Consider the following 13,429-nt stretch of genomic DNA (forward strand, 5'->3'; position numbering starts at 1 on the left):
CAGTAGCACAATGGTCCATGATCTAGGCCAGATTTAAATGATAACCAGGGAAAAGCTGGAAGTCAGGTGTTGAAAAAACAGGGCAGATTTCCAAAGACTAGCTCACCAGAAACAGGACAAGGAGCCTAGGGTTAAGGCAGCCCCTCTTAGCCCTCAGTTCAGCTACTCTGCCTTAATCGTCATCACACATTTCATGTTTCCACTGCAGGCAAATCTTAAGGGACCCTGAACTTGCCAGGGAGTGATAGCACCACCTTTTGGGCAGCAGGAGTGCTGAGAACACATACCTAGAGCAAGAATCTCAAGAAGCCTGATAGGCTCTCAGAGAACTCAACAGCCTACACCAAAGACTCCCGCCTCTGGTGGCCTCGGCCCAGCTCCTCAAAGCCCAGGTGGTGCCTCCACAAGCCCTCGGGAGGCTAGGCACCTGGAGCTCTCGGTGATACACCTCCCCCACCTAAAATTAAGTTTCTCTAACTTTTCATTTTCATCAGACACCAGACTTACCTGGATTAGCTCAAAGAACTTGGATTTTGGGTCTGAAGAAGAAGGAGCAACTCGAGCCTGGTCTGGGATCTGAAACAAGAGCTTTGATTTTCAAACATGCTTTTGACCAAGGCTGTGTGTGAGTGTATGTAAGCGAGGGAATAAGCTCAGACTGGGGAAGAGGAAATGGCACTTAACAAAGGAGGATAGAAAGAGATGAAGGTGAATAATTCAGTCTCCGCTCCCTTTCAGGCACTTGTTAGAACACCCCCCAAAGGCCCTTTCCTTTCTCTTGGGCTCTCTGTGGTCAATGTTGCTTCAGAGGGCCACCAGCAGCAAAATGAGACCTGTTCACCCTCCACCCTTGTACCTTCTGACCCAGTTATAAGGTCAAACTGGCAGTGAAAAAAAGGGCCAAGGAGGTAACTCCCAGCAATGCTGAGATAATCCAGTTCTGGAATGCTGTAAGGGTAGGCAGATATTTTCATGCACGGGAAGGGCCTAAGGTGGCAGTGTTGGAGTCAATCCCATTCTTTCCTACAATTTCCCTGCCAAGGAGCAACAACAGGCTGGGGATACACTCACCCCCCAAAGTCGGAGGCACTCTTTCCGGATCTCTGCCTGCCGAGGCTCACTCAGGGTCCTGGGAAAACGAAGCCAGGAAATAATGAAAACTTCCAAGAGGTACAAGGAGTATTCTTCCTGTGTGGCCCTCAGAATCCCAGAGGAAGACCACATGGATGAACATGTGTGTGCATACACACAGGCCATGTTGCCATTAGCCCAGAATGCTTATAACACATGGCTCTCCCTCTTGAACATGGGAGTTCATATGTATACAAAATGGGATGATCTCTTCCCACCACAAAGGGAAGGGAGGACCAGTACCCGCCCTCCTGACCACCCTGAATGCCATGGTTCCCCACACATGCTTCTCCCATTACCTATCAGCATGCTCTGGCTCCTCCTCTGCTCATACAGGCCACATTAAGTCCATCTTGGTGGATGTAAATAACTATGATCCAGAAAGCTAAACTAGCTTATACCTGCCCCCTCCCAGAGTTTTTCCTTGACCAGTACTACTACCTCTCCTCTCTTGATCACTCTACTCCATGTCCCCTGAACATTATATGTTCTGCTTGCACTATGCTCCTGTACACACTCTGATGCACTGTTAGTAACTTTTCCTGTATCCCTGAGCTGGGTTACTCTTATCTGCCCAAACACAAAATAAAGTCTTTTGAGGGCAAGGTTCATGCCATATGTTTCTCTGGCATCCTTCATAGACCACGACAGAGTATGAGATTAAAGACTAGACTGTTTTAAATGTCTGTTAAAATGAAATAAATGGGAACTCAGTGGAAGGAGCAAAATGAAAAGATCTTCCCCTGAAATAGGTGAATTCTGGGAAGTGGTCAGAACTCACGTGTCTTGAACAAAGGCATGGATTTTGGCCAGAGCTTTGATCTGAAGACTACAGTGGCTAGAAGAAAAAGAAAATGATTCAATTTCAGGAGGATTACCAAAAAAAAAGACAGCCCGAAGACATCAGGAGAGAAGTTTTACCAGAGCAGTGGCCATCTATATTTGGGAGAGGGGTTGGAGAGTTGAAAGAGAACCCCCTTGACCACACTCCAAAGCAGACCACATGGGGTCTGCTGAAGGCTGAGGGTAAAGCAGAAAAACTGAGTTGAACCCTCCAGATGTATCCCAAGTCCTTAAATATCTCAAAGCAGTGGTGAACTGATTCTAAATAAAACAACTAAGGCCAGATCCAGTTCAACTACTGACTAAACTGACTCAACCCACCTGTACTAATAGCCATCCTTTCTAGTTTCCACTGTCCTTTTACAAACAATGTCTGGCATTTAATAAAAATGTATGCGATGTGATAAAGCAAGCAAATGTGATCCACTGACAAGAGGGAAAACAACCAAGTTGAACAAGACCCAAAGATGGTCCAATTGTTGAAATTATCAGACAGGTCTTTTAAGCTAACTGTGAGAAACAAGTTAAAAAATCAAATGGAAAAGGTGTATAAAGTGCATATGAAGGTGGAGTGCATATGAAGATGGGAGAATATCAGCAGAAAGCCAGAAACCATATTTTTAAGAAGGGGATTAAAAGATATTGTGATTAGCACACAATGTAGGAGGGTCATGAGGAAGGCAGTATAGCACAAAGAAGACAAGTAGTGACACTATAGCATCTTACTACACTGATGGACAGTGACTGCAATGGGGTGTGTTGGGGGGACTTGATAATATGGGTGACTGTAGTAACCACATTGTTGCTCATGTGAAACCTTCATAAGACTGTATATCAATGATACCTTACTATAAAAAGAAAAAAAAGAAAGTATTTTTAAAAAGCAAATAAAAATTCTAGAAATGAAAAATATAGTATTAGAGATAAATAATGTTTTTGATGGGTTTATCAGTAGACTGAACATAGCAGAGGAACCTGAGGGCAGACAAGTCAACAGACACTCAAACTGAAACATAAAGAGAAAAAAGTAAAAAAAAACAAAACAAAACTGGGGCATCTGAGTTCGGTGGGACAATAACAAACAGCTTAACATAAATATAACTGGAGTCTAAGAAGCAGAGAAAGAAAAAACAACAATACAGACATGAAAATAGCCAAGAATTTTCCCAAACTGATGACTGAATGTCCACAGATCGAAGGTCAAAGAACCCCAAGCGGAATCAATACAAAGAAAGCCATATATGAATACATCATGGTCAACATGCTGAAAACAAAAGGTAGAGAAGATCTTAAAAGGAATCAAAGAAAAAGGACACATAACCTACTGGAAAACAATGACAAGAATAATGGCTGACTTCTCATCAGAAATAAGGAAGGCAAAGAACAATGAAACAATATCTTTTAAAGGGCTGAAAGGAAAACACTGCCAACCTTGAATTCTATATCCAATTAAAATATCCTTCAAAAATAAAAGGGAAATAAATATACTTTCAAAAGATAAAAGCTGAAAGAATTAGTCTCCAGCAGACCTGCACTACAAAAATTGGCTAAAAGAAATTCTTAAGGCTGAGGGGAAATGATTCCAAAAAGAGACCTGGTTCTGCAGGAAGGAAAGAAGAACATCAGAATAGGTAAATATGTCTGTAAATATCAAAGACCTTTTTTAAAAAATTAATGCACATATATAAGTGTGTGTATTTTTTAATCTCTTTAAAATATAGACTTTTGAAAGTAATATAAAGTGGGGCTTATATAAAATAACACAAAGGCAGAAGGACTGTAAATGCTTTACTGTGGTAAAGTTCTTAGATTGTTCATGAAGCAGAATACTTTTTTGAAGATAAACCATGATAAAGATGCATATTGTAATCTCTAGAGTAATAACTAAAATATAACATAAAAGGCATAAAAAAAGAAAAAAAAAGCCCTAGGAGATAAAAAGGAATGCTAAAATATACTTCCCCAAAAAGGAGGGAAGAAACTGGGAAACAAGACAGGATAAATAGAAACCAAACAACCAAGATAGAGGATTTAAATCTAAATGTATCAATAACTACATGGCATGTAAATGTACCAAACACCCCCATTAAAAGGCAGAGACTGTCATACTAGATAAAAAGGTTAAGACCCAACTATATGTTTTTACAAAGACCAAGACAGGTTGAAAATAAAAGGACATAAGAAGATAAACCATGTAAATATTACGCAAAAGATAGCTGATGTGGCTATATTAACATCAGACAGAGCAGACTTCAAGACAAAGAGTTTTACTAAAGATGAAGCAGGATATTTCATAATGACAAAAGATCAATTCATTTAAAAAGACAAAAGCAATCTTAAATATGCATATGACTAATAACAAAGATACCAGATATATGAAGTAAAAGCTAACAAAACTAAAGAGATAAATCAATATTCATAGTTGAGGAATTTAACAGCCCTCTTTAAGCAATTGACAAAATAAGAAGTCAAAGTATCAGTTAAAATACAGAAGATTGAAAAACACTACGAATCAACTTGACCAAATTAACATTTATAGAACCCTTACTCAACAACAGCACTTGGAATATTCAGCAAGATAGATCATGAGCCATAAAAAAAAGCTTCAATAATTTCAAAGGACCAAAATCATACGGAGTATATTCTGAGTACAAAGGGACGATATCTAATCAATATCCTGAAAATCCCAAAATATCCTACACCATATATCTGCATGATCCATGAATCACAGAACAAATCTTAAGGGAAATTTTTAAAATATTTGGAACTGTATAATAATGAAAGAGAAACATATCAAAATGTGGAAGAGTCAACTAAAGCAGTCCTTAAAATTTATAGCATTTAAATATATATGTAAATATATTTCTGTATAAATTTATTTAAATGCTATAAGTTAAAAAATTAAATGAAAGGAAATTATTTCCTTTATTCTCCTTACTTTGGCCTTAATTTGCTCTTCTTTTCCTAGCTTCACTGCTTTTTGACCCTTTCTTCTATATATATTACACATTAATTATACAGGGATTAATAAAGATAAATTTATATATCTATATATTTAAACCAGACAAGGACTTCAGAAGAACACAGATTTCGATATGAATATCCGTCATGAACACAGACACAAAAATCCTCAATGAAATATTTGTGAATTCAATATAGTAACATGCAAGAGTGATACTCATGACCAACTGGAGTTTATCCAAAAATGTAAGATGCATTTACTATCTGAAAATCACTATGTAATTCACTGCATTAATGGAAAAAAGAAGAAAAAAATTAATTTCTATAGATACAGAAAAAGTATTGGACCAAATTAAACATCCATTCATGATAAAAACTCTCAGGTAACTAGGAATAGAAGAAACCTCTGTTAACCTGATAAAGGACACCTACAAAAACATTGACAGCTAACATTATACTTAACGGTTAAAACATTTTATACTTAAAATCGAGAAGAAGGCAAAGATGTCTGTTCTCATCACTTCAACATCATACTAGAGGAATTAGTCAGTGCAATAAGGCAAGAGAAAAACAACTACTATATGATCTAGTAGTTCCACTTCAGGGTATTTATCCAAAAGAACTGAAATCAGTATCTCAAAAAGGTATCAGCACTCTCATGTTCACTGCAGCACTATTCACAATAGCCAAAATGTAGAAACAACATAAATGTTCATTGACAGAAGAGTGGATAAAGAAAATGTGGTACATATGGACAATGGAATATTACCTAAGGCTGTAAAAATTCTGCAATACACAACAACACGCATAAACCTTGAGGACGTCATGCTAAGTGAAATAAGCCGGTCACAGAAAGACAAATACTGCACGTTTCCAATTATACAAGGTATCTGAAATAGTCAAATTCATAGAAGCAAAATGTGGAATAATAGTTGCCAGGTACTGAAAGAGGGGAACGTGGGGAGTTACTTAATCAAATGAGCATAAATTTCACCTAAGGAGGATTAGTAAATTGTAGAGATCTGCTACACAACAATGTACCTATAGTCAACAATATTGTATTGTACACTAAAAAGTTTTTAAGAGGTTAAGTCTCATGTTGAGTGTTTTACCACAATGAAATAAGAAATTTTTAAGTACTATTTAAAGACATACAAATTAGAAAGAAGAGAGTAAAATATTTACAGAAGACATGACTATGTATGTACAAAAGCTGAAGGAACCTACTAAATTACTAAAATAAGTAAATTAAGCATTCTCACATAGTCAATACATAGTAAATATACAAATTTCAATTGTATTTCCATATACTAGCAATCGAACAGTTGAAAATGAAATTTAAAATACCCTTTACAACAGCATCCCAGCCCGTAAAATTCTTAGGTATAAATTTAACAAAAGATATGTAAAACTTCTATACTGAAAGCTGTAAAACATTGCTGGGAGACACTGAAGAACCTAAACAAATAGATTTTTTTGGCTTCTGGAAAGGAAGATTCAATATCGTTAAGATGTCAATTCTCCCCAAACTGACCTATAAATTCAATGTAATCTCCATCAAAAATCCAGCAGGCTTTTCATAGAAATTGACAGATTCTAAAACTTATATGGAAACGCAGGAAACCTACATTAGCCAAAACAATCTTGAAAAAGAAGGACAAAGCTAGAGAATATACACTACCTGACCTCAAGACAACTTTTTCAAGGTATAGTTATCAAGACAGTATGGCAAAGAACTGTCAGACAGATTAAGGGAACAGAACAGAGTGCCCTAGATAAAAGCACACATATATAGTCAAATAATTTTCAACAAACGTGGCAAAGCAATTAAATGGGAAAAGGAAAGTATTTTCAACAAGAAGTGCTAGAACAACTGGATATCTATAAGGAAAAACAATTTGAACCCTTACATCACATTATACACAAAAATAAATAGATGTAAACATATAAGCTAAAACTCTAAAACTTCTAAATGAAAACAGGAGAATATTTTCATGACTTAAGTGTAGGTGGAGATTCTTTTAGAGAGGAGAACCACTAACAAAAAAATTTTGATAAATTGGATTTCATCATCAAAATTTAAAACTTCTAGGCATCCAAATCGAAAAGAAAGAAGTAAAATTACCTCAATTCCCAGATGACATGATCTTTTATGCAACCAAGATTCCACAAAAAACTGTTATAATAATCAAATTTAGTCAACTAGCAGGATACTAAAATCAACACACAAAAATCAGTCACATTTCTATACACTAACAATGAGCAATTCTTTTTTTAAAAAAGGAAATAATAAAATGCTTAAGAATAAATCAATGTAGTGAAAGGCTTATACACTGAAAGCACTGAAAACATACTGAAATGCAAATTAAAACCACAATTGATATACTACGACCTACAACTAGAATGGCTAAATGAAAAAGACTAACAATACCAGACGGTGACAAGGATGTACAGCAAACAAAACCCTCTGGAGAGTATTAACCAGTACAAGCACTTTAGAAAACCATATGGAATTATTAAAAAGTTAAATACACACCTACCCTATGACCTAGAATTTCCACTCTTGTATTTATCTAAGAGAAATGAAAACATTTTTCCACCAAAATCAATATACAAGAATGTTTAAGCAGTTTTATACTCACAATAAACTCAAGCTGGAAATATCACAAGTATCTATCAACAGAAGAATAAACTATGGCATATGCCTGCAGTGGAATACTACTCAGCAATAAAAAAGGAACAAACTAACACAACATGAAAGAATCCCAAAAAATTCAAAGTGAGGAGAAAAAAAACACAGACAAACAAGTACAAGTATATACATATGATTCCATTTATACAAGTTTTAGAATAGGCAAGACTAACCTACAATGATAAACATCAGAAGAGTGGTTACTTTAGGGTTGACTAGGTAGGGGCACAAAGAAATTTCCTGAAGTTATGGAAAAAATATTTTTAACCTTAATAATGATGTACATGGATATATGCATTTGTCAAAACTGATTGAAGAATACATATAAGACCTACATTTCACTTACAGAATAATGCCTGTTTTTTTTAAAAAGTAAAGAAAACTAATCTCTGATTTGAAAAGATATATGCACCACTATGTTTATCACCACACTATTTGCAATAGCCGAGATATAGAAGCAACCTAAGTGTCTATCGGTAGAAGAATGGATAAAGACGTGTGTATATACACAATGGAATATTATTCAGCCATTAAAAAAAAAGAAATCTTGCCATTTGCAACATCATGGATGGATCTAGGAGGTACTATGCTCCGTGAAATAAGCCAGGCAGAGAAAGACAAATACCATATGATTTCACTTATTTGTGAAATATAAAAACAAAGCAAAAAGAACAAACAAAACAGTAGACTCATAGACATTGAGAAGTGACTAATGGTTTCCAAGACAGAGGGGTTGGGACAGGTGCAGGGGAAGAGGGGTAAGGGGATAAGGCATAATAATTCACAATCACAGTAGAAGTCGATCACGAGAACTGTTGAACCACTGTAATGTACATTTGAAACAAACATAAGATTGTATATTAAAGAAACTTTAATAAAAAAGAAAGTAAAACAAACTAACTGGGTATAGGGTTGGTTAAACACTCTGTGCTTTTGGGAGCATTGAGAAGTCCAGTTCTGCTGTGCATCCATACATACTCGTAGCAGAGAGCATTACTATCAAGATGGGAGAGCTTATGTGGCAATGCTGTGGACAGTTAAGATACCATGAGTTGACGGATAAAGATTTCTTCTCCTTTTATAATTCTCCAGAGCCACCTGTACCTTCCAACTTCTCTGGGAGGCTTGGGGTTGTACCCTTAGAAATGAGCCTTCCAGTAGGTATTGGACCCCTAGGAAAGCACTTCTGCTGATTCATTACTACTATACAACTTTCCAATCTATCTCAAAAAAACTTTTCTCTAAGGCTTGCACACTTTGAAAGCTGAGCCAACTCTTACAACTTTAAATTATTACCACTAACAGGGAGGGGGGAAAAACAATTTATTAAGGCAAAAAACCAAACCAGCATTCAGATCACCCATCTGGGGAACTCATGAATGGGCAAAAGCTTTGGTACGAGAAACTTCCAAACCATGTTGTACACTTGCTTTCCAGCCATCTCTTGCCTCCAAACAGGGGACTTTTTTACAAGGCAATAACCATGACCGCCTTTTATAAACAGAAGCATCTAAAGGGAAATTACTCCTGCCTCCAGGGATACAAGACAAGGCCATTCTCTGTCAGGCTTCACTATCATACTCAGGCTCCCACGGGCAGGGCTATGCTGGCCAGATTCCCACCACCCAACCTTAGCACAGGGCACTGGTAGCAGGAAAGAGTCCCAAGATAGCCAAAGTCCCAGGGAGCCCTGGAACAAGTGGACCAATCCTGGTTACCAATTTTTTAGGGCTGACAAACTGATACCCAGAACCATTCATTCAGTCCTTCATTCTCTGATCTTGATACCCCAGTGGTTCCAGGAAAAAAAAAAAAAACAACCTGGTTTGCTTACCTCTCGTTGGACCGCATCATGTAGTCAGTAAATTCATGGTCTCCCTTAATCACTTCCAAGGGAACCACAAGGTTGACATCAGAATCAGTGTCGCGCAGCTGGTTGAGTTTAATATTGACTGAGAAGAGGTAATCCCGCACATCATCTATGCCCACCTTCAGGCCCTTGCACACCACGTACCTACAGAAGATATTTTATCATTCCACTGAGCAAGGGCTTCTCCCCTACATTCCTCCTCCCCAGACTCTTTGTGAATCATGAAGCTAAACAGCCTTAAGTCTATGCACAAAGAACAGCACAGTCTGTGCCGCAAAAGTTTACCTCAAATCCTTGTTTTGTGCTGTGCTGTATGTCTACTCTCTACGGCAGTGTTCTCAACTGCCCTGTGCCAGGCTGGCTGCATCACCATCACCCAGGGAATCTGTGAAGCTATAGACCTAACCATTCAGACTCTCCAAGAATGGGGCCCAAAAAACTGTTTTTAACAAGCCATCCAGCATTCAGGTTCGCTGCACCTTCTCTCGTACTCTGCATAAGCACCGCGTCCCACGTGGGATGCCAATATGCCTCTGGTTGGAGGCCCCCTTGCCCTTACCCAGCCTATATGCCTTCAAGTATCTCTTCTATTGGTCACCTTCTCCTTCCTGGGCCAAACCAAGGGTCCCTCACATAAATGTGGTGAATAAGGCTTGAGAAGGAGGCAGAGGTTAAAATGGCACATCCCAGAACCAACAGATCCAAATCCTGATTCCTCTTGGCTCTAATCACTTTTTTAAAGTCAAGGTTTTTAATGAAGCTTGAGCAATCATGCCAGAGATGCACCAGGATTTGCTATTCTGACACTTAGCCAATGAGTCTGATCAAAATGGAGAAGGACTCACCTCTCTGAGTTGGCAGGACGGCTGGTAATCGGCTTAAAGAGACATACTCGTTCAAAGCAGCAGTACAACAGGTAGATGAGCCCCACACTGAATGGGGTGAACAGGTCAAAGGTTTTACAGATGAAGTGGCCTCCTGGAGTAGAGAGAAAACACCAGGAGTAATCAGTGGGTTCTAGTTCAGGAGGTGGGTAAGGTGTCTCCAGGAGTATATATGACAAAGTCCATATTTAATGGGCCCAACTGCTAGGACCATTAAAAGACATGGGCAAATTAGCGGGGAGAGTCAGCTTTAGAGGGGACTCTAGGGATTCTACAGCTTTTATTTCCTAAATTTCTCATTCAGCCACCTGTCACCTGATCTAAGCAGATTTTTTTTTTAACTTTCCAAGGTACCCCTGTCATGCTCTTGTCTAATAGGGCCTCTAGTGGGTCCTGGGGTGGGGAGACAGCTGAGGAAACATCACCTGTCCGGACAACAGATAGTGCCATGAGGAACTGACAGAGCAGCAGCTGCTTGCTGAGGATCTCCTGAAGGTTCTCCTGCCCCTCCACTGAGAAGCCCTGAAATGAGAGCACAAAGACTGGGTTCGCAAACACAGTGCTAGGGACTAAAGAGCACCCCCACCTCATTTTCACCAAGGTGTCTTAAAGTGTTTACATTCATCTCTGCCATCTAATAAAGATACAGCTGGATATTTGAATTATTTTGGCAAGGTCATATGGCTCATTATGGATGAATCCAATCTAGCACTAAGACCCAGGCCTAACTACCAGCCCAGTGTCATTCTCCTGTTCTATCACTCCTACAGGATGGAACCAAACCTGCTTTTCCAAGAAAATGGTCCAAAACCTTTAAAACTCATGTGGAAATCCAAGGGAAGAGTAAGGCAGAACAGAGGCAAAGTAGTGGCTAGTCACAGGCCAACTGTAAGATAGAAAACCACGCCCTAGTGAGTCCAACAAGACACAGGGAGCACATATGTATGAACAGTCTGCTTGGGCTCACTCAGCCACTGTTCTGACACTAAGCAGGCCCCAGTCAGGTGACAGGAGAAAAGTTAGCACAACTCTTGACAGCAACAGAAACCTCTCCTTCTTTGCTGACCAAGGCTTTGTTCACAAAACCCCCATTTCTCTCCCAAGACCATGAAGGCTCTCCCTCCAGTTGACAGGGTGTTTGTTCAAAGAAAGTGCGTTGCTATTCCTGGCATGGTCTCCCTCCCTATGAGATCCCAGCACGGAGCAGAGAGCCAAGCTCACACTGAAGTTAAGGAGCCCCTGGCTGGAGGAGGGGCAGAGGGGAGTTGTTTAATGGATACAGAATTTACATTTTTCAAAATGATAAAGTCCAGAGATTTTATTTCACAACAGTGTGAATATACTTAACACCACTGAACTATATACTTAAAAATGGTTAAGATGGTACTTTTTATGTTATGTATTTTTTTCTCACAATAATACAAAGAAAAGTAAGGGAGGCTGGCCTCTATTAAGCTGGCTCCAGCCAGGCCAGGTCTCTCTCAGTCCCACAAAGGTAACAGCTAAACAATTCAGCATTAAAACACCGAACAATGTCCTTCAGATTTATAAATGCTCCTCAAAATGCATGCCTGTTTATAGGGTCAATCAAAAAAATAAAAAATAAAAGAAGCCCAGGTCACCAGTCTACATTGCCTGAGCAGAAAGACAATCCTGAGTATGCCACTCTAGCTGCCACACTGCAACCTCAGCTTCCCAAGCACTACAAGCCCGCCAATCTGCTCAGCGTGGCAGCCCCTCCCTCCTCCTCCAGCCTCTATTCCTGCTGTTCCCTGCAGTGCACAGTGCTTCAGTAAGGCCGCAGCCTGCATATTCCTTCACCTTTCTACACCGCTACTACTGCTCCAGGCCTCCCAGGCCTCCCAAAGGACACTAGAGGCTTTTCTCACCTCTCATCATGTTTTCTCTCCCTCCCCTAGACTAAGTGGTGGCTGACTTCAGAAAAGACTACTGTAGCATCCCCTTTCTGGGTGAGAAGGCTGCACTGGGCTCCCCTCTGTGCCTCAAGCCGCTGCCCAAGGAATGTGACTCCTTGAATTTCAAGTTGGATCAGCCACTGACAGGGCCTCTTGTGGACTCCCCTGGGCATCCAACAGCCCATCCAGAGGCTTATGATGGACCATGTATAGACAGCCTCTGCCTGAAGCAGTACCCAGGTGACAAATGATAGAAGTGTTCTTCCTGGCCAGTTTTGCCTAGTTTGTCTTAGTCATGGTCTTCCTCTTTCTGTTTCTAACAGCTAACCAAGGCCCTTTGAAGCTGGTCCACTTGCTCCAAGCAAAGGTGTCTACAACAGCACAGCTTGCCAAAGCTACCATTGAAAATCCATATACCAAAAGAATAAAAAATACATCTCCCACTACCACCTTCCTGGGCAGTTGAAGGACCAAATAAAAATAAATTCTCAAGCCTACAACAAGATGAATTCTTAAAACATAACCCTATGGAGAGCAGGTCACCTACCCCATCAGCCATCAGAAAGTGGACACCCTTGCGGTCTGTGTTATCCAAGACAAAATTCCGAAAAGCAGTGACGTTCTCTGGACGGGTGATATCTCCATCTCCATCGATCCCACCTTCGCCTGGCAGGACACAAGATTCACATTCAGCTAATCTGCCCTGTGCAACCCAGGAGCTAGGACACAAGTTCTCTAGAGCTGTTAAACTATTTTGGCATGGTCATATGAGTCATTATGGATGAGTATATCTTCAAACACAGGTACCAGGTGGGCCTCAAGGCCAAGAGAAAAGCCCCTGGGAAGAGCAACTCACTGCAGGACCCGTCCTGCAAGGCTGCCTTGCAGTGATGGGCCAGGAGGCAAAAACAGGGCCCTACAGTAATAAAGCAGAGTTCAAAAGGAGTTCACCAGCCAAGTCATCAAATGAAACAAAGGGTCTTCTTCAAGACTCAAGTTGTGCTTAAAGCACCTACATGTAGGAACCAATATCAATTATTAATAAGGACTGTTAAGAAAGGACTTAGGATTTGCTACCAAATCACAAGAGAGAGAAGAGAGGACTGCTGCCAGGCTGTAGAACTGTTACCAG

The 13,429-nt window shown here is 39.7% G+C and overlaps 1 protein-coding gene across 1 annotated transcript in view; it reads right to left on the reverse strand.

Moving 5' to 3' along the window:
- Window positions 1-13,429, reverse strand: part of CMTR1 (cap methyltransferase 1) — a 44,639-nt gene that overhangs the window by 7,767 nt on the left and 23,443 nt on the right. The window contains exons 10-16 of the mRNA XM_036907129.2: window positions 12,845-12,963; window positions 10,807-10,903; window positions 10,343-10,475; window positions 9,462-9,641; window positions 1,913-1,969; window positions 1,072-1,129; window positions 508-576 (exon numbers count right to left, since the gene is read on the reverse strand). Coding sequence (XP_036763024.1) covers window positions 508-576; window positions 1,072-1,129; window positions 1,913-1,969; window positions 9,462-9,641; window positions 10,343-10,475; window positions 10,807-10,903; window positions 12,845-12,963 — 713 coding nt within the window. The remainder of the gene's footprint in view (window positions 1-507; window positions 577-1,071; window positions 1,130-1,912; window positions 1,970-9,461; window positions 9,642-10,342; window positions 10,476-10,806; window positions 10,904-12,844; window positions 12,964-13,429) is intronic.

Source organism: Manis pentadactyla, chromosome 16 (genome assembly GCF_030020395.1).
Source record: "Manis pentadactyla isolate mManPen7 chromosome 16, mManPen7.hap1, whole genome shotgun sequence".
Classification (NCBI taxonomy): Eukaryota; Metazoa; Chordata; class Mammalia; order Pholidota; family Manidae; genus Manis; species Manis pentadactyla.